Source organism: Aquarana catesbeiana, linkage group LG04 (assembly GCF_042186555.1).
Source record: "Aquarana catesbeiana isolate 2022-GZ linkage group LG04, ASM4218655v1, whole genome shotgun sequence".
In the NCBI taxonomy this organism is placed as follows: Eukaryota; Metazoa; Chordata; class Amphibia; order Anura; family Ranidae; genus Aquarana; species Aquarana catesbeiana.
In genome coordinates, this window is record NC_133327.1 from 369751208 (window position 1) to 369774104 (window position 22897).

A 22897-nucleotide genomic window follows, 5' to 3' on the forward strand; every position below is an offset into this window, starting at 1 on the left:
TCAAGTAATATGACCGCCACTGCTTTGGAATATCTGAGAATATTATTGCCATCTGTGGCGCTGTGAGGGAGATTTCCCCTTCTGTCCAAGTAATTTTTGTCAGACCGAACAAGAAGAGAAGTAAAATTTTCAATAAACAGTTACACACATTGAAGGTTTAAACATTAGTTTTCACGTTTGAGGGACAAAGAAACATTGGAGGTGATTCAATAAAGCATTTGTGACACTTTTCTGGTGTTGTGGCCATATTAAAAAGTCCCCTGCCAAATTCAGTTTTCTTTCTTTTTTTATTTTGTTTATTTATTATTTAATGGATTGCACCCAGAATAAACAGTTCAGCAGGAAACATCATGTCTTGTGGTTATTGTTGGCAGACTTAATTGTAGTGGTACAAGTGGTCAACAATACAGGTTCATTCAGAATAAGTAATATAGTATGTCTTCACAACAAAGATATTTTTTGTTTGTGTTTGACACAAAATTCAGACTGGTATCGTTATAAGAAAATTAATCTGAAAACACACAGGTTTCTTGTGAGGGAACTATTCCGTTAGTTACACAATTCATACCCGTCCATACCAAGTTTTTCAATTTATAGTGGAAAATAGGTGGGGAAGTGGTCATAATTGTAGGGTAGTAAGGGGGCAGGGCTGGGGGGGAAGAGGGGGGGCACAGGGAGAGGGGACCTTAGAGGGGTTGGTCGGGGGGGGCATACATCTTGTCATGTAAGAAGGAGAGGTTTGCGCATAGGCTTTATGCATACTGAAGGTATTCATTGGGAAATTGGAAGAGGTTCCAGTAGAACCATCTGGTTTTATGTTCCTCGGATTTATCTCGTAGAGCTGAGGTAAATTGTTCCATGCATAGTATATCATTAACTCTGGCAAAACATTGTGCTACAGTAGGTGAGGACTGTTGATTTCTCATAGTAGGGATACAGGCCCTTACAGTATTCAGGAGGTGTTTTAAGAAGGGATTTACGGTAGTGTTGCCTGGACAATGGCATTAGGTTCATTAAGACTGCAGCCAGGTTGTCAAAAAATGAGAAGTCTGTGAGTTTGTGGATTACAGTGGGGCAAAAAAGTATTTAGTCAGCCACCAATTGTGCAAGTTCTCCCATTTAAAAAGATGAGAGAGGCCTGTAGTTGTCATCATAGGTGTACCTCAACTATGAGAGATAAAATGTGGAAACAAATCCAGACAATCACACGGTCTGATTTTTGAAAGAATTTATTTGCAAATTATGGTGGAAAATAAGTATTTGGTCAATATCAAAAGTTCATCTCAATACTTTGTTATATATCCTTTGTTGGCAATGATAGAGGTCAGACGTTTTCTGTAAGTCTTCACAAAGTTGTCACACACTGTTGCTGGTATGTAGGCCCATTCCTCCATGCAGATCTCCTCTAGAGCAGTGATGTTTTTGGGCTATCACTGGGCAACACAGACTTTCAACTCCCTCCAAAGGTTTTCTATGGGGTTAAGATCTGGAGACTGGCTAGGCCACTCTAGGACCTTGAAATGTTTCTTACGAAGCCAATCCTTCATTGCCCGGGTGGAGTGTTTGGAATCATTGTTATGTTGAAAGACCCAGCCACGTTTCATCTTCAATGCCCTTGCTGATGGGAGGAGGTTTGCACTCAAACTCTCACGATACATGGCCCCATTTATTCTTTCATGTACACGGACCAGTCGTCCTGTTCCCTTTGCAGAGAAACAGCCCCAAAGCATGATGTTGCCACCCCCATGCTTCACAGTAGGTATGGTGTTCTTTGGTTGCAACTCAGCATTCTCTCTTCTCCAAACACGACGAGTTGTGTTTCTACCAAACAGTTCTACTTTGGTTTCATCTGACCATATGACATTCTCCCAATCCTCTTCTAGATCATCCAAATGCTCTCTAGCAAACCTCAGATGGGCCCGGACATGTACTGGCTTAAGCAGGGGGACACGTCTGGCACTGCAGGATCTGAGTCCCTGACAACGTAGTGTGTTACTGATGGTAGCCTTTGTGACGTTGGTCCCAGCTCTCTGCGGGTCATTCTCTAGGTCCCCCCGTGTGGTTCTGGGATTTTTGCTCACTGTTCTTGTGATCATTTTGTCCCCACGGGGTGAGATCTTGCGTGGAGCCCCAGATCAAGGGAGATTATCAGTGGTCTTGTATGTCTTCCATTTTCTAATTATTGCTCCCATAGTTGATTTCTTCACACCAAGCTGCTTGCCTATTGCAGATTCAGTCTTCCCAGCCTGGTGCAGGTCTACAATTTTGTTTCTGGTGTCCTTCGACAGCTCTTTGTTCTTCGCCATAGTGGAGTTTGGAGTGTGACTGTTTTAGGTTGTGGACAGGTGTCTGTTATACTGATAACAAGTTCAAACAGGTGCCATTAATACAGGTAATGAGTGGAGGACAGAGGGGCCTCTTAAAGAAGAAGATACAGGTCTGTGAGAGCCAGAAATCTTGCTTGTTTGTAGGTGACCAAATACTTATTTTCCACCATAGTTTGCAAATAAATTCTTTCAAAAATAAGACAATGTGATTGTCTGGATTTGTTTCTATATTTTGTCTCTCATAGTTGAGGTATACCTATGATGACAATTACAGGCCTCTCTCATCTTTTTAAGTGGGAGAACTTGCACAATTGGTGGCTGACTAAATACTTTTTTGCCCCACTGTATGTGAGATATGTAGAAACTATGTGTAACTACATGTATTGCAATGGTTTTCATTCTAATTTTGACACCTGCAACAAATGCAGGTAATATTTTTACATTTACAACACTCATTGATAAATACCATCATTCCAATGATAATAAAAAAAAAGTAGTTGTAAGTATTGTGTAGCAGACAAAATTCTGTCTGAGGCAATTTTTCAACAGATTCGTGTACATCATATTGACAGTTACAATTAGTTGCAAGTTGCGCCATTTGCACAGACAGGATACAGATTTCTAATGAGTGTATATGGTACCCTTTATGAATTCCAAGGATTGTCTTGATTGAGGCTCATTTGCAGCCTTAAATGATCAGCAACAGTTAACAAATCTGGTGATACAGTATAATCTCTCTTTATTCATTTTCCCTGATGTAAACATGTTAAGGTGTATGGTCTTCACTGTAATTTCTGTGAATTATTGGAGTAGTAGATTAATCGCGCGGAAGAGTGTTATCACAAATGTTCCATCTTCATTGTTCAGGTGTCTTAACAAGCTGATGTTGATGCTTGAATCTCTCAAGTAATCAGTACTGTCCCTATTGATTTTACTTTCATTCATCTTCAGAAGACCACAATTCAGTTTCTTCACAAATTTACCCCTCCTTACAGTCCTTTGAGCATACATAGGATGCTGTTCAAATGGAACCAACAGGACATTAGTTAACTACTAAAAAAATTTTTTTAAGTGGAACAACGCTGTATCTGACCATCAAAAACACTATTTAGTTTATTTTTAATATTAAAAGCAAACGTCCCCATCTACCATATATCCAAGCTTTATTTTGCTGAGAATTCACTTAGAAAACACTGAAAAAAGAGGGGGGTTAGGGACAAGGATAGTCCCAAAAGAGGTCCGTACCTCAAAAGGGGAGTGGGAACTGTCAGCGCTATACTCAAAAATACTTTAGTCAAAAATTACAAAATTTGACAGGGAACAATTACAATAGGCAACTGCAAAGGGTTAAAATACAACGTTGTCTGTTAAAATGCACATCTCAGGGATCCCAAACACACTAAACCATTCAAAGCAACTGCATAGACTATCACACTTATAGTAGGATAAAAATGTGGGGTCACTGGGGAGTCCTAGGAAACCACGCTATGCACTAGCCAATGAGCGTGCCTTAGTAGCAGACATATAAGCCCACATAGAACCAATAAATAAAAGTCATAAAACCAGTCAGGCGATTCAGTAATTAAATGCAGAATGCAATGGAGTCTCCACAGACCTAGGATACTAACAGAAAATAAGATTAATACAGGAAATTATAATCAATGTCCAAACTGCATGTGGACATGCGTATCACGCAGATGACCAGCGCTCCAAACCGTATGTGAATGATAAGTGTGAGTCAATCATAAGGTGGCTTTAAATCCAAACAATTCCATTAATACCTAATGAAAATAACAATATCTTCTCGTGTGTACCCTGTCCTAGTGGCCCCACCTGCTGCCAGTGTAGCGTGGTACTATTAACTAGACCCCATGACAGGTCTAACCAAGATTCAGGGCTCCGGCAAGGTGAAAAGAGGACTTACTGTTCGTTTGCAGACACAGAGCTACAGGGATGGGGAGCCACGTGGTGGACCATGTGTCTGCACATAGGCCAGACGTTTTCATTCACTCTTGCTGGAACGCCTCTTCATACAGTGAGCTCACTGAGCGCTGTGGGGCTGATCAGCTGTGCATTTCCTATGTCTAATTTCAGATGTCTGCCTCCAGTGGATGAGAATGGTTTTGAGGCTTTCGCCCATTACCATTCAAAGCAACTGGAAAGACTGTCACACTAATAATGGAATGTGGATAGGGTCACTGAGATGCTGTGTGCCTTTGTAGCGGACATCTAAGCCCACATAGGACCAATACTTAATAGTCATCCAGCCAGTCAGATGATTCATTGATTAGATGCAGAATGCAGTGGAGTCTCCACAGACCTAGGATACTGTCAGAAATCTAGGATTCGTACAGGTGATAGCAATGTCCAGACTGCATGTGAACATGAGTATCATGCAGATGACCAGTGCTTCAAACATCATGTGAATGATGAGTGTGAGTCAATTATAATGTGGCTTTAAATCCAAACAATTCCATTATTGCATGGTGATAGTAACAATCTCTGCTCATGTGTAACTTGTCCTGATGACCCCACCTGCTGGCAGTATAGCGTGGTAGTAATCACTAGTCCATATGACAGGTCTAGCCAAAATTCAGGTCTCCAGCAAGGTAAAAAGAGGACTTACTGTTCATTGGCAGACACAGAGCTGCAGGGATGATGGGAAACCACATGGCGGACCATGCATCTGCACATATGCCAGACATTTTCATTTACTTATGCTGGAGCGCCTCTTCACATGGTGAGCTCATTGAGCGCTGCTGAGCTGATAAGCTGAGCTGAGCTGAGCCATCCCAACTATGCCCATGCCTGGGCGTCTTCCCATCTGATCGCCCATTACCATTCTCATCCACGGGGGCAGACCTCTTAAATCAGACACAGGAAATGCACAGCTTATCAGCTCAGCAGCGCTCAGTGAGCTCAACATGTGAGGAGGTGCTCCAGCATAAGTAAGTGAATGAAAACATCTGGCATATGTGCAGTCACATCGTGCACCACACAGCTTCCCATCCCATCCCTGCAGCTCTGTGTCTGCCAACGAACAGTAGGTCCCTTTTTCACCTTTCTGGAGCCCTGAATTTTGGTTAGACTTGTCATATGGACTAGTGATTAGTACCACACTACACTGCCAGCAGGTGGGGGTCATAAGGACAGGCTACACATGAGCAGACATTGTTACTATCACCATGCATTAATGGAATCGTTTGGATTTAAAGTCACATTATAATTGACTCACACTCATCATTCACACGCTGTTTGGAGCGCTGGTCATCTGCAAGATAGTCATGTCCACATGCAGTCTGGACATTGGGTGCTATCACCTGCACTAATCCTACATTGCTGACAGTATCCTAGGTCTGTGGAGACTCCACTGCCTTCTGCATCTAATCACTGAATCATCTGACTGGCTGTATGACTTTTAAATATTGGTCCTATGTGGGCTTAGATGTCTGCTTCTAAGGCACAGAGCATCTCATTGGCTAGTGCATAGTGTGGTTTCCTAGGACCCCCAGTGACCCTATCTACATTCCATTATTAGTGTGACAGTCTTTGCAGTTGCTTTGAATAATTTCACCCATAATCTTTCTCATCCACTGGAGGCAGACATCTGACATTAGACATAGGAAATGCACAGCTGATCAGCTCAACAGCGTTTAGTGAGCTCACTGTATGAAGAGGAGTTCCAGCATGAGTGAATGAAAACATCTGGCCTATGTGCAGACGCATGGTCCACCACGTGGCTCCCCATCCCTGTAGCTCTGTGTCTACCAACGAACGGTAAGTCCTCTTTTCTCCTTGCCGAAGCCCTGAATTTTGCCTAGACCTGTCATGGGGTCTAGTGAATAGTACCATGCTACACTGGCAGCAGGTGGGGCCACTAGGACAGGCTAAACAGGAGAAAACATTATTATTTTCACTATGTATTATTCTCTGTCAAATTTTTTAATTCTTGGATAAAGTATTTTTGACTATACCGCTGACAGTTCCCACTCCTCTTGAGGTACGGATTTCTTTTGGGACTACCCTTGTCCATAACCCCCCTCTTTTTTCAGTGATGCCCAGGACCTACTGGGGAACTTCACCCAAGATTGGGTGAGTCAGTACTTCTTTCCCAGACCCTGACCTGTGGTACAACGTCAGTTATTTCCATGCCCATCCATTTCCTCCCCCTTCTCCCTTATTCTAGCACTTAGAAAACACCTCTAGCATTTCTGACTGTGGCCATCTTGAGTAAGGGCAGATGATTCATGTAGCAATTACTTCCTGTATTCTATGTGCCCTTAGCTTAGACATGCAGGCAGGAGGTTGTGTGTGGCTGAGAAAACTCCTCCTCCCCTCTTGAAGACTCCTGGGATGTATGACATAATTTGCCTAGGTATGGAAACTAGGACGTAACAAAAGAAATGTAAAACACTGTTTAAAACAAGTAAATATAAAATATTTTCCTATTTATTTACTAATGCTAGCAGTATAAGGATTCAAAATAGTCAATGTTTATTGAGAGAGTGAAGTTCCAGTTTATGTAAACCTTTCCTAAGACTATTTTGAGGCTTTCCCTTGCTATCTCCCTGCTAAAATGCAAGCTTTCTGGCTGTTAACCTGGCTCTTTGCCTTCATTACTCCCTGTGTTACTAACCTGAAATAAATATGTAGATCAGGAAAGACAGAAGTCCTTATTTGCTTACATTTTATGAGTTATTGACTCAGTCTATTTAAAGCAGACCCCCACCTGCTCCCTCCTACCTCTTTTACCATCAGACATTTCTTTTTTTTTTTGTCTAAATTACCTTATTTGTGCTGCTCTGTTCACCTAGATGAGACTTTTTCACTGCTCGTACGCAGATGTGTCACAGGGTTCAGATCCCAAGAGAGCGCTGCCACACATCTGTGCACGTGCTGGAGTTACCTGGTATCTGCTCATGTGCAGGTGTTGCCGCACACGTGCAAAGACTGCTAATAGGGAAGCTAGCATCATTTGCTATCTTTTTGCGCATGCATGGCATTTTCATGGCATATGCGCAGATGCACTCACTGGATCCAAATGCCGGGCATAATGGTGGTGCCTCGAAGGGGCGGAGCTATGTAAGCAAAGCGAACTGAAGTTCCACTTTAAACAGGACAGGAGAGTCAGTATGATATCCAGGCTAATACTGTTACAGAATGAGAGCACAGCAATGGCAGACACCTTGTTTTATGTAATACTCCTTGATGTTTACTTCAAAATTTGTCTCCTATTTCTTGAAAATACAATTTATTTAATTTAGTAAGATTTGTACTCTGTTTATTCCAAAAGGTTTAATACACATTTTACTGAGATGTTGTGCTGTTTAAATTTAATGAAATTTCCTTCCATTCATTTGGGTTAGCTCAAGAAAGCAGTTCTCATTTTGAGGACTAGAACATTTGTTTCTTAAGTGCACTTTTTTCATCTCCATGTGTGCTCAATCAGAAGGTCTATTTGCAATGGTAGACACAGAAAAAAAGCTAAAATGACAAAAGTCTCCAATATTGCCTTTAAAAAAAAAAATAGCATGATGGGCATTTTTTAACCAGGCTCTTTCTCAGGATTCCCTCCACTGAGTTAGCCCCAAATGCTGAGCATTTTGGGCCATACCAGCAATAGGCATTAGTGGAACAAAATGAAAATGGATACTGAGAGCTGTTTTGTAATACCAGTTCTTTTCAGCAAATAAAATTATTTTTCTTTGTTAATGTAATTCTTTCATTGCTATTTCTTACAGTAGCCTGTGCTGAAAACCTGAAGAAGATGATCATAAAGAAATTTAACAAATGTAACGAGGAAATCAATATCTACACAGAGTTTTTCCGACCTTATGAACTGAGCAGTTTTGATGACACTTTTTGCTTGTCTATGGCCAATTCAGCAAGGTATAGCTAAGCAGCTGACATAAAGTTTAATTTAGCATACACAAATGGACAGCATTGCATAGCTCTATTAATTTGTAGACATTAATATGCGTTTTCATGCTTCCTTTTTACAGAGATTTTATGCCAAAAAATGTTGGCATTGATCCAAGCCCATTTACTGTACGTAAACCAGATGAAACAGGAAAATCAGTCCTAGGGTAAGACTCCGAAATTCTGAATATTCATATTGTTTAAAAAAAATGTATTTATAATGTCTGATACCAGATTGGAAGCTGCTTTATTCCTCAGTTCACAGTTTCAGGATAATATACAGTATCTTACAAAAGTGAGCACACCCCTCACATTTTTGTAAATATTTTATTATATCTTTTCATGTGACAACACTGAAGAAAAAACACTTTGCTACAATGTAAAGTAGTGAGTGTACAGCTTGTATAACAGTGTAAATTTGCTGTCCCCTCAAAATAACTCAACACACAGCAATTAATATCTAAACCACTAGCAACAAAAGTGAGTACACCCCTAAGTGAAAATGTCCAAATATTTTCCAACACTGCCTTAACCCTCTTGGGCATGGAGTTCACCAGAGCTTCACTGGTTGCCACAGGAGTCCTCTTCCACTCCTCCATGACCACATCACTGAGCTGGTGGATGTTAGAGACCTTGCGTTCCTCCACCTTCTGTTTGAGGATGCCCCACAGATGCTCAATAGGGATTAGGTCTGGAGACATGCTTGGCCAGTTCATCACCTTTACCCTCGGCTTGTTTAGCAAGGCCGTGGTCGTCTTGGAGGTGTGTTTGGGGTTGTTATCATGTTGGAATACTGCCCTGCTACCCAGTTTTCGAAGGGAGGAGATCATGCACTGCTTCAGTATGTCACAGTACATGTTGGCATTCATGGTTCCCTCAATGAACTTGTAGCTCCCAGACCATGACGCTCCCACCACCTTGCTTGACTGTAGGCAAGACACACTTGTTTTTGTACTCATCACCTGGTTGCCACCACACACACTTGACACCATCTGAACTAACTTCTGAACTAAGTTTATCTTGGTCTCATCAGGCCATAGGACATGGTTCCAGTAATCCATGTCCTTAGTCTGCTTGTCTCCAGCTAACAGTTTGCGGGATTTCTTGTCTTATCTTTAGAAGAGGCTTCCTTCTGGGATGTCGGCCATGCAGACCAATTTGATGCAGTGTGCAGCGTATGGTCTGAGCACTGACAGGCTGACCCCCCACCCCTTCAACCTCTGCAGCAATGCTGGCAGCACTCATATGTCTATTTCCCAAAGATAACCTTTGGATGCTGAGCACGTGAACTCAACTTCTTTGGTTGACCATGGCAAGGCCTGTTCTGAGTGGAAGCTGTCCTGTTTAACCAATGTATGGTCTTGGCTACCATGCTGCAGCTATGTTTCAGGGTCTTGGCAATGTTCTTATAGCCTAGGCCATGTTTATGTAGAGCAACAATTCTTTTTTTAAGATCCTCAGAGAGTTCTTTGCCATGAGGTGCCATGTTGAACTTCCAGTAACCAGTATGAGAAAGTGAGAGCGATAACACCAAATTTAACACACCTGCTCCCCCTTCACACCTGAGACCTTGTAATACTAACAAGTCAAATGACATCGGGGAAGGAAAATGGCTAATTGGGCCCAATTTGGACATTTTCACTTAGGGGTGTACTCACTTTTGTTGCCAGCGGTTTAGACATGAATGGCTGTGTGTTGAGTTATTTTGAGGGGACAGCAAATTTACACTGTTATACAAGCTGTACACTCACTACTTTACATTGTAGCAAAGTGTAATTTCTTCAGTGTTGTCACATGAAAAGATAGAATAAAATATTTACAAAAATGTGAGGGGTGTACTCACTTTTGTGAGATATTGTATATAAATATACTTGCCAGCGCTAAAGCCATTTGATGCTCAAAAATTTTTTTGATGAAGTATGTCCATTGTTCATTGAGCTTTTGTTTTTATTTCTTTAGTATCACTGGAGGAGTAAAGTAGATTAATAAAATAAAGGTGCCGGTTCTCTTTGTGCCCTGACTTAGGCATTGGAACTTTTAGAAGCAGTGGTATTGACAAGTAAGTTTGGTTTGTGTTGGTGAGACACTGGTTCTCATTGGTGATCATTAACTCCTTCCCACCCGGCCTATAGCAGAATGATGGGGGTTTCATTATCCTGGGCGTCATATGATGTCCAGCAGGAAAAGCTGCTCACGCGCGCCAACGTTGGTGCGGTGTGTCACTCTGACACACCGCATCTCCTATCTTGGTAAAGAGCCTATGACGTAGGCTTTTTACCATGTGATCAGCTGTGTCCAATTACAGCTGATCACATTGTAACCAGGAAGTGCCGGTTATCGTCTTTCCTCTATTAGTGCTTGACGGGTGTGCCAGGGCAATTAATAACAGTTATTGCCTCTACAGATCAAATGAGCAAATTATGATATCTGCATCAGATATACAGTGAGGGGAAAAAGTATTTGATCCCCTGCTGATTTTATACGTTTGCCCACTGACAAAGAAATTTTCAGTCTATAATTTTAATGGTAGGTTTATTTTAACAGTGAGAGACAGAATTACAATATGACAAAAATATCCAGAAAAACTCATCTCAAAAAAGTTATAAATTGATTCGCATTTTAATGAGTGAAATAAGTATTTGATCCCCTATCAATCAGCAAGATTTCTGGCTCCCAGGTGACTTCTATACAGGTAATGAGCTGAGATTAGGAGCACTTTCTTAAAGGAATTGCTCCTAATCGCAGCTTGTTACCTGTATAAAAGACCTGTCCACAGAAGCAATCAATCAGATTCCAATCTCTCCATCATGGCCAAGACCAAAGAGCTGTCCAAGGATGTCAGGGACAAGATTGTAAACCTACACAAGGCTAAGCAGCTTGGTGAGAGGGTGACAACAGTTTGTGCAATTATTTGCAAATTGAAGAAACACAAAATAACTGTCAATCTCCCTCAGTCTGGGGCTCCATACAGGATCTCACCTCATGGAGTTTCAATGATCATTAGAACGGTAAGGAATCAGCCAAGAACTACATGGGAGAATCTTGCCAATGATCTCAAGGCAGTTGGGACCATAGTCACCAAGAAAACAATTGGTAACACACTACGCCATGAAGGACTGAAATCCTGCAGTGCCTGCAAGGTCCCCCTGCTCAAGAAAGCACATGTACAGGCCCGTCTGAAGCTTGCTAATGACCATCTGAAGGATTGGGAGGAGATCTGTTGTGGTCAGATGACACCAAAATCGAGCTCTTTGGCATCAACTCAACTCGCCGTGTTTGGAGGAGGAGGAATGCTGTCTATGACCCCAAGAACACCATCCCCACCATCAATCATGGAGGTGGAAACATTATGCTTTGGGGGGGGTTTCTGCTAAGGGGACAGGACAACTTCACCGCTTCAAAAGGACAATGGACGGGGCCATGTATCGTCAAATCTGGGGTGAGAACCTCCTTCCCCCAGCCAGGGCATTGAAAATGGGTCATGAATGGGTATTGCAGCATGACAATGACCCAAAACACACGGCCAAGGCAACAAAGAACTGGCTCAAGAAGAAACACATTAAGCCAGTCTCCAGACCTTAATCTCATGGAAAATATGTGGAGGGACCTGAAGGTTCAGGTTACCAAACGTTAGCCTCAAAACCTTAATGACTTGGAGAGGATCTGCAAAGAGGAGGGGGACAAAATCCCTCCTGAGATGTGTGCAAACCTGGTAGCCAACTACAAGAAACGTCTGACCTCTGTGATTGCCTACAAGGGTTTTGCCACCAAGTTCCAAGTCATGTTTTGCTAAGGGGTCAAATACTTATTTCACTTATTAAAATGAAAATCAGTTTATAACTTTTTTGAAATGCGTTTTTCTGGATTTATTTGTTGTTATTCTGTCTCTCACTGTTAAAATAAACCTACCATTAAAATTATAGACTGATCATTTCTCAGTGGTCAGTGGGAAAACTTACAAAATCAGCAGGGGATCAAATACTTTTTTCCCTCGCTATATTACACCCCTATATGCCTATTTCGTATGCATAAGAAAGACTCTTCATTGTGTCATAAATGTCATAGTACTTTTATTCACATGGTATGGGAGTGCTCTAAGGTAAAGCCCCTTAGTATGTCTCCTGGGAGCAATTGAGAATAAAGAGATGGATGCAGCTACAAAACTATTCCTTAGACTTCTCTTTTTTTAATGTCCGTAAACTTATAGTGAGGAGGTGGATACATGCTGAAAATCTGACCCTGGGGATGTGGATGAAATTAGTCCATACAGATATTCCGCTCTGTGACATGACATATGAGGCCCGAGGATGTCCCAAAAAATGTAGGAAGGCTTGGTTCCGGTGGTTGATTCTTCTGATACATTAGAGGGGGTAGTGGATGCTTGAATGGTTACGTAAAGGGACAGAGAGGGAGAATAATTCCTGGGGTGGAGGATAGTGGATAGGTTTTTCACACGCTAAAGGACCTGTTATGGTTGTTTTTTTCTGTGAAAAAAACAGTTTTCTATGTTTTTGTTTTTTATTGTTTGAATGTTATACGCTGTTTTGTGTAAGTATCCTGAGGCTACTAATAACCACTTAGAAGGTACAGAAAAATAAAAGAAAGTGGGGAAGGGGGAGAAAAAAGCACTTACCAGGTGCTGAGGTGCATTGGCAGTCTCAATTGCTTATTGGAGATCGAAATGTGGTTGTGTATGACACATGTAGTATGTGCAAGTTTGTTTTCTCGAGTAAGTATATTTTGTATTCTCATGGATACCCTTATGTATTGAATTTGATAAATGTATGTATCTTTTGTAGTCTGGTAATAAAAAACTTGTTTAAAAAAAAAAAAAAAAAAAAAAGATGGACTCATCCAGTAAATTTCTGCGTTCACTATAAGTTAAGGCTGCTTTTGGAGACAGCTGTTACTAACAGAAAGCTGTGTACAGGTTAAAAGAGAAGTGTGGGTATTTTTTTAATTCATACTTACCTAGGTGGATGCAGCATTGGTCCGATGTTGCAATCTGTCCCCCACCGGCTCTAACACAGCTCTCTGCTCTGCCCCCTCATCACTCACTGGAGCAGTGGGCCGTGGAGGGGGCGGGAGCGGGCAGGTCAGGCTCTCAGTGGCTCGCTGAGAGGCTGAGCCGGGTGCCAGTCCAGGAATCTGGGCGGATCCCGACTCTATGGTCGTGATGACGCCCGTGCCAGGACCGACTATGTGACGTCAGCAGAGACCGGACTTCAGCCTGCTCTCTGCTATAAACGGGTCACAGGCGTGCAAAACGAACTGCACTCCTATGATCCATAGGAGAAGTACAGCCAAACGAGCTTTGACTGTACTTCTTCTTTAAATGCTCTTTTCTGTACTAATGTAAACATTTTTTGGAGTAGTCTGCCTGTCTGCTTGTTTTGGGTGTCTTGAGCCCCTACCCCTCTCTCCCAAGAATTTCATTTTGTGAGCAATAAACATTTTTGTTTTTCTGTACTTCGTGACTGGTGACCATCAGTTATTATGCCACTATGCCTAATAATCTACACCCTGAGGTGAAATGTCATCCCACCCTGTCATGGGGGGGTTACCACCGTGCCTCTGGGGGTCATGGGTATGCTATGTTTACAAGAAATTCTCCTGGGCTATCCAACCAGTGGGCATCCTCTGGTATGGAATATTAGTTTTCAGTGGACATAGCATGTAGGCTACTTGTTTGTTTCCTGTTATGTTGGCCGAAGCGAACACTAATGCCCCGTACACACGGTCGGATTTTCCGACGGAAAATGTGTGATAGGACCTTGTTGTTGGAAATTCCAACCGTGTGTAGACTCCATCACACATTTTCCATCGGATTTTCCGACACACAAAGTTTGAGAGCAGGATAAAAAAAATTTTCCGACCACAAAATCCATTGTCGGAAATTCCGATCGTGTGTACACAAATCCGACGGACAAAGTGCCATGCATGCTCAGAATAAATAAAGAGATGAAAGCTATTGGCCGCTGTCCCGTTTATAGTCCCGACGTACGTGTTTTACGTCACCGCATTTAGAACGAACGATTGTGTGATCGTGTGTATGCTAGTCAAGTTTGAGCCATCATCCATCGGAAAAAATCCTAGGATTTTGATGTCGGAATGTCCGAACAAAGTCTGACCGTGTGTACGGGGCATTACAGTAAATATTAACCTTTTTGCCATTGTGAATATAGAATGAATATAATTATTATTAGAAATAAAGTAGCTCTGTAGGGTCTAAACGCATAGTTATTTGCTTGAAAACTGCTGTGCACAATAAAAACAAAATTAACAAGTTGCCAAGTACTGATTAGCACATCCTTAAAGGCTGATAACTTTGTTAAGCAATATCTGTGAGTTTAACAAAACATGTGTCTTGTCCTCTGGCCTTCTTATGGTGTTTGTTAGAGAGACAAAGAATTGATATTCCTTTGGCTTGGTTTCTGCATATCCCCAAGCTCATGTTCTCATTGCCAGAATCGGCCAGGGATTTGATTTTCATCTCAGCTGATATTCTGTCACCACCACTGTGCTAGTAATTATCTATCTTATCGTTTCAATTACTTTGTGATGAGAGAAGTCATTGTAGATGGGTATGGTGTTAACTACATACAAAGGATTACCTATATTTCCTTGTTTCTCTATGACAAATATTTCTGTGATGCAGAGTCATCTTTTAGTCATTCCATTTTCAAAACCACGTTCTTAATAAAACTAGCCAAACAAAAAAAAATGCACATCTGCTATACTGCTGTGAACTTCTGGGAATTGCAACTGCAAAGTTTTTTTCTAGGCATTCTTCACACTTACACAAAGCAAACTGACAATGTAGTATTGTCGAAATTTACAGTATATTGATAGTTTAAAAGAATATGAGTCAGATGAAGAAAACTTCCATTATATCAGCTAGTTGCAAATTGGTATTTATTTTTCAATGTGAAATGTAGATGTCTTTTTAGGTCAACACTCAACTATGTGTTCCTGTAGGTTATGGATCGCCTTTCGTTAAAGTATTGTACCTATTTCACATGATTTTTAATTTTTTTAATTGAACTCTGCTTTTTGTTAGAGTACAAAACTTGCATATAAATATATTCCTTAGAAGGGTATAAATCCACTTAGTGTGCATCAAATGTTTTTGCAGATCCAGATACTACCTTGCAAAAGTAGCAGTGACATCAACACAGTGGAGCACATAGCCTGTGCTGAGAGAAGAGCTGTTGGATGGACTCAGTAGATCCACCCACCACAGGCTTTGTGCAGAAAACCACAGGTGTGCAGATTCAAAACTAATCATCTGGCACAAGGAGAGAGAGCCACAGTAACCAGTCATTATTACAGAAAACCCCTGTATGAAGGCAAAGCACAGGCATTGTTTCGTGCTGGATTACTGCACAGATCTGGAAAAAATGCACAAGATACACCAATATTCAAATAAGAATACACATGGCTCCTGTATTTACTACAGAATCTTCACCCTCTCCAGCCACTGTAGCCATTAGGGTTGCATGACTACATACACTGGGGAACAGTAGGGTGCTAAGGGCTGTGTTGGGGTGTGGCCTGTGATGGGGGTGCTGTGAGGAGAAGCCTCCTTCCCTGCTCCAGTCATATTACAGAGCCAAGAGGATGACTGAACAAGTTTAGAGAGTACTGGGGAATGACTGTACTGAGAGGTCTAAACTGGGGGGGGGGGCGTCCGAAATGAAAATTCTGGACGGAAACCGAAAATTCAGGATGCACTTGGCCGAAAACCCAAAACCGAAATGGACCTTTTTTTTAAAAAAAAAATCTATATTTTCTGTACATAATTGTATTGTATTAAACATAATTAATTTTATTAATATGAATTTTAAATGAATGTGAATTTTATTTTAGGTCATTATCTGTACCATCTTTTCTATCCGCAAAATGCAGATAACCCTATTTTCGGACGGTATATCGGTGCATCCCTACTTTTCTACTGCCCCAAAGATACAGTAATTGTTATCCACGTTCATTCATTCCTTTATTATGCCCTTATTGCAACATACTGTGTGATACAGCTTGTGCTAGAAAACAAAGCCAGTTATCAAATGCGATGCTTTGAGACTGTCTTTATGGGACATAGCAGCTGATTTATTCATTAACACAGCAGATCTGTTTTTGTTGTTTGTATAAATTCAAAGATGGAAAATAAATTGCACAAAAGCACAATAGGGCATGTGTAGAACCAGTTGTTGTTGGAAGAAACTATGTTGACTCAATTAGTTTATGGAGGTCAATATTGGCAGCTGCAGTAGTCAGTTGCTTGATCATGCTAGCCACTAACAAACAAACAGAATAAAATAAGAAATATACTAGTAAAATTTGAAGCTTGAGACCATTTTAATAATTACTAGGCTTTGCTTTTTACGTTTCATATAAAGTTAATAGTATTAAGATGACTTGTACTTTATACATATAATTATTTTGCAACCCTAAAGATGCCCATAGATTTTTTTTATTTCCACCATCTTCACAAGCAAGGCGCATGGAGGGAATGCTCCCTGCTGTGCCATTGCATTCTGGCAGGAGACCAGTACTTGTTGATTCATTCTCAGAACTACTTTGTGAATAAATGACACAGCTGTGACTGCACTCTTTTCAAAAAGTGACAGGTGTTACTTTTTGAAAAGTAACACCTTTCACACCAGCCTCAGATAGCCATGCCGCTGCAGGAGCGGCACCATCTAACACATTCCACCCCAAAAACGGGTGGAACGTGTAACATGTTCCGAAGGTGAACGTATCCTTTATGCATAGTTCCCGATATCTTTTGCATGTTTTACTTAAAGACCCATATCTGTGTCTGTCATGGTCTGGGGTGATTTGTGATATTATGTACTTGGTTTTAGTGCCCTAAACACAATACTATGGCCATATTTGGTCTCCTGATGAAGCAATTTAATGGCAAAACACGGCGAGACAGATGATCATTGTCCTGCACTTTTGCCACTTGCTATATGATGTTATAATCTGGTCTATATTTGTATTCTGTATTATTTAATGTTAGGGCTAAGCTGGACTGCCGCTCCTATTTAGGGATTACTGTATACAGTATCGTGATTTTCTGATACCTTTTTAACCTATATTAATGTGATTAAACGTCTCGTTATTTTATTGAGGTTCTGTGGTGACTGTTGTGTTGGGGTTATGTTTGGCACCTCAAAGTCCGTCTTCTTTCTTTCTTTTGCTTCATCTGCTGCATTGATTCCTTGGCCGACCAACGCATCTATGGTCCTCAGTGTTGCTAATTTTTTTGTGCTTTATAAGAGCCTGAACAGCACATCTTGAAACCGTAGTCTGCTTTGACATTGCCTGGGAGAGACCTTGCTGATGCAGTATAACTACCTTGTGTCCTTTTGCTGTGCTCAGTCTTACCATGGTGTATGACCTGTGGCATGAAACTGTCTTGAATAACCTCACCTTAGTATCAGAGTTTGGCTGTTCCTCACCCTGTATTAAGCCTCCAACATAGCTGTTTCTGTTTCACTTAATGACTGTGTTTCAACCTACATATAAAATTGATGATTATTAGCACCTGCTTGGTATACATGATTAATCATATACCTGACTTTAATCCTACAAACTCCCCGACTTTGTGCAAGTGTACAAAACATGCAAGTGTAAGTATTGATGCTGGTTTGAAGCCAAAGGGTAGTCACACTAAATATTGATTTGATTTAGCTTTTTATTCTGTTTGCTCGCTCTCAATCTTGTAAATTGATCAAAATAAATAATTAAAATATATATTTTAAACATTCTTACTTTATAGCATTTCTTCACAACCTGTGTAAAACTTTTGCACACTACTGTGTGTGTGATTTTTTTATAGATAGATAGATAGATAGATAGATAGATAGATAGATAGATAGATAGATAGATAGATAGATAGATAGATAGATAGATAGATAGATAAACTTTTTCTTTTTCCCTTTTTTATAAGTGACCACATGACCTCTGTTCTCAGCTGCATAAGTGGCTTGAAGAGGTGGAGGTGGAGACTGCTGGGGAGCGTGTCAGCAGGAGGCAGAGAAACCACAATGCACTGATCCTCCGAGCTGTGCAGTGGGGCGTGCCAGCACAAGTCTGACAATTGGAGGGCAGGCAGGCTATTCTCCCAGCACAGCCAGAAAACTGACTATGCTGGGATGGATGTGCTCTCGTGCCTAGTGTAGTCATTTTGAAATAGGAAAGCAGGGGTACTGGAAGGCTCACCAGGTATTTTACACAAAGGATGTAATGCAAAGAGAACAGGATCATTTTTAACACAAGTACATGATGCAACAGACACATATTGGGAATATGAAATGTTGGGGTAACATACACTTTAAAGCGGAACTTTACCCAAAAGGGGAAGTTCTGCTTGTTTGCATTTTCCCCCTTCACTGCCACATTTGGCACTTTTTTGGGGGAGGGGGGAGTGGGTACCTGGTTTTGAGAGGTACCCGCTCCCACTTCCTGTCAGATGTGCCACGGTGATCTGAGCCGAAGTTCCGCCCCTCTCCTTTCCCCGCAGTCTTCTGGGACACATCACAAGTATCAGAAGACTACAGGACCATTCACAAGGTGCAGCGCGGCTCGCACACGCACAGTAGGAAACCAGCTGTGAAATAGGCTTCACTGCCTATTTCCCTTACTTGAGATGCCGACGCCTGCACCCAAAGCCAATTGAATAATCGGCTTGGATGAGGACATCACTGGATCCCTGGACAGGTAAGCTTGCTTATGTTAAAAGTCAGCAACTGCAGTATTTGTAGCTGCTGACTTATTTTTTTGGGGGGGAGCCTGGAGCTCCTCTTTAAATTTAAATGAACAAGCTGCTTAAAAAAAAGCAGCGCAATGGACTGACATTCATGCATGCACCATTTTCCCCAACGCAGCACACTATAACCAAAGGTCATTATCATGCATTGGGGGGTGCTGCACAGGTGTTTTAGGAGTGTACAATGGGGTGCCTTTTAAAATGAATGGCACCACATGACACTGATGCAGATAATGCATAATGCCTTGTAATGGGCCCTTACTGTGAAATATCTTTTCAATTGATATTAAAAAATGTAGACAAATAATAAGACAGATGTCAGTACTGATTTCTAGGTTTACATAGAGGATCTATTCCTTCAGAAAGATTACACTTCTAGAAGTCTTCCCCCTCCCCCACACTGATGAAGACATATATCACTGACCCCAAGCAGGCTGCTGCTTTTCCTTCCACCCACACTCATTTCTGTCTCCTTCGTACAGTCATTTCAGAAGAATTTCACTATAATTTAGCTGGTGTTATTCTACTCACAATATTATTTTGTTTAATCCAAGTAAAATCTATTAATTTATTCGCATTAAGCAGTTTAAACCCCAAAACAAACATTTAAAATAGATAGATATAGATATATTAGATATGTTGGCTTTATTTATTCTTTTAGGCTTTTTTCCTTTATTTCCACCTGATGATCAGCCAGTAAGTCTGTTATTTTTCAGCTTCCATTTACAAGCCAAGCTGCTCCAGCAAATCTGGCAGTTAGAGTGTTGACGCAAAGCATGTAATAATGGCAGGGGTACTTACAATAGTTAGCTATTATTCATTTATGAAAAACTCCAAAAGGAAAAAAAATGTTGCTGTAACTGCTTAAAACGTGTTAACGGAGTTTGGCTATATAGTGAACATTACTGGGAAGTTTTCTTTACCTTAGTACAAGGAATGCATTAAGGCAAAAAACGTTTTTCTTCTAGTGCATCTGACACTATTGTGCATTTTTTTTGTCTGTTCTTGCTCATTGCAGGCCTTTAAAAATTAATTGGCTGTTTAAGTATAATTCATTAATGCAACAAGAAAGAACCGCAATGTGTGAATAAACTAAAACTCAGATTTTGCTGGTACTGCCTCTTCTGGTGTAATTTGGAACTGCATTGGCCAATTCTGACAATTCTCTCCTACATGTAAAAATCTTTATTTGTTTGCTAGAAAATTACACAGAACCCCCAAACATTATATACGGTTTTTTTAACAGAGACCCTAGAGAATAAAATAGCAGTCGTTGCAACTTATTTTTCTAGTTTGACGCTTTCTTTTAAGTTTTCTTTTTTATCACTTTTATTACTATTACAAGGAATGTAAACATCCCTTGTAATAGGAATAGTGCGTGACAGTTCCTCTTTACAGTGAGATCTGGGGTCAATAAGTCCCCTGATCTCACCTAGAAAGCCTGAAATCCAAAAAAAAAAAAAAAAATATTCTGGTCTCCCTAACATCGCGCCCGGCCTCCGAACGATCATAGAGACCATGGGGACCATCTGGCCCGCCAGAAATCTCTATGATCAACACACCGCTGCTGGTTTGGCGATGGCAGGGGTGAGGCGGGAGAAACACCGGAGGGCGGCAGAAGGAGGGGGGAGACGTCTCCTCATGCTGCCTATAAGAACGATCAAGCGGCTGAACAGCAATCGCCAGCTGAAAAAGAAGATATCTGATTGATGCCTGTAACTGCAGGCATCATTCAGATATAAAAAAAAAGGGTATAAGTACCACAGCGCTGACAGCCCTTAATAAATATAATAAAGTGCAACTGTAGTGCATACAAAATTAAGTGCAAGATTAATCCAAAAAAACAAAAAAAATCAACCATGTAGCCAGTGAAATCTTATAAAACACATGCAAATATGTATAAACTTCTAGTTGGAAGGTTCCTTCCACAGGTGCTGCTGTGCTAGAAATAGTGCAAATCAATACAGCATGTGACCAGTGAAAGTCCAAAAAAGACGTGCACATAAACATATAGCTGTTCTCAGTTGATAAGTTTGTTTCCCAAGTTCCTTTCAAAAGTGCTGCTGGGCTACATGCTACATTATATTTATTCAGGCTGTCAGCGCTGTGGTACTTATACCCTTTTTTCCATGTTTTGACTTATGTCATGTACAGCAGCGGCAGGCCTAATCACTAATTAGTATCTTTAGCAGGATTTAGGGGATTGTTTTTTCATCATTCAGTTATCACTGCTCAAAGCCGACGGCGTCATATGACGTTGGGCGGGCGGGAAGCGGTTAAAGATACGCTATAGACAAATCTAAAAAAGAATGGAATATTGAGAGCACACCTTACTTGCTTGCTCAGGGCCTCCGTTTTTCATCATGGCATTCCAACAGTCACCAGACCACCTTACGTTTTCTTGCTGGCAATCTGTAAACCTCATTTGCTTTTCTGTTTGTAATGCGGGTGAACAAACCTATGTGTATATAGAAAATGTGATATGAAACTGTATTACTAAAGGATTTAAATATTTTGACACAATAAATTGTGTAAGTATTCAGTTATCTAATCATGTGCAGATGAAATAATAGGTGTTTTCTTTTCACATGATTGGATAACTGAAGTGAACCTTCACACATTTTATTGCGTGAACATTTTAAAACCTTTGAAATGTTTTCCTATTGACTTCTGTTACATTGTTCAACACTTGCTAAACATTCAGCTTCAATATAAACAATGTCTTGCTAAAGCTCTATAACAGGCTTTCTCATTACCTGTGGCATTGTAGTACATATGGGCAACTGGGAAATTTGTTTGTGACTTCACCTTTAGCTTTTTTGTTTGGCCCCACTTGGCTCTACGGTGCAAGGGCTCCTTTATGGTCTGGTTCAGCTGTCTGTTGGGCACGTCTCTGACAAATGTGTCATTAACGTCCATTTTTTCCCTCCTCTGCTAAATCAAACACAGACTTGCCAGTCTTCTCTTGTTCAGTTGTTCATTCCTCTGCAGACACATCCTTAGATGTGGTCTCTATGCTCTCTCTGAAAAAAATATTGTTTTAAACCAATTTTAATCTGCAGCTATTATCTGAGAATTTGTTTTCTCCTTATGGTAGCGGTCAGCTCTACCCTAGTTTAGTTGAATCACATGGTTCTACTGAACATACTCATGTTTGGGCACTTTGGTTAAGGTGCTGGACTGTGGAACTCTTGTATAAGTAGTATATGATCTGCATGGTATTTGTGGGATATCTCTTCAGATTGCTTCTTAGTACTATTTATCTGGGTCACTGATAGCAGAAAGAGCACTTATCTTCCTCAGTAGAGAAAGTCTTCCCCCTCTCTGACAGTTAAGAAACATTAATTTTGTTTTTCTCCAATTTCTTGTTGAGGCCCTCCAAGCCCAGTTCCCAGCCTGCCTGCAAGGTCTGGCATTGAAAGAGCCAAATCGTCAGACAAGCACTCTTCGGCATGCAGGTGTGCCCTACTTTCCAGAGTGGAGTATGCTAATACAACTTGCATCTCCGATGCTTGAGTTCAGGTGGTAGTATCTCATGGATACAATGAGGGGAAAAAGTATTTGATGTACAATTTTGTACATTTGCCCACTGACAAAGCAATGATCCGTCTATAATGTTAATGGTAGGTTTGTTTTTACAGTGAGAGACAGAATAACAACAAAAATATCCAGAAAAAAGCATTTCAAAAAAGTTATAAATAGATTTGCATTTTAATGAGTGAAATAAGTATTTGACTCCTTTGCAAAACATGACTTAGTACTTGGTTGCAAAACCCTTGTAGGCAATCACAGAGGTCAGACGTTTCTTGTAGTTGGCCACAAGGTTTGCACACATCTCAGGAGGCATTTTGTCCCACTCCTCTTTGCAGATCCT

At 40.9% G+C, this 22897-nt stretch overlaps 1 protein-coding gene across 2 annotated transcripts in view; it reads left to right on the forward strand.

The window, feature by feature from the left end:
- The window catches only part of FIG4 (FIG4 phosphoinositide 5-phosphatase), a 444470-nt gene that overhangs the window by 256838 nt on the left and 164735 nt on the right, over nucleotides 1-22897 (forward strand). For both annotated transcript variants that reach the window (XM_073627061.1, XM_073627062.1), the window contains 2 exons: nucleotides 8069-8216; nucleotides 8330-8413. In XM_073627061.1, the coding sequence (XP_073483162.1) occupies nucleotides 8069-8216; nucleotides 8330-8413 (232 nt within the window). The remainder of the gene's footprint in view (nucleotides 1-8068; nucleotides 8217-8329; nucleotides 8414-22897) is intronic.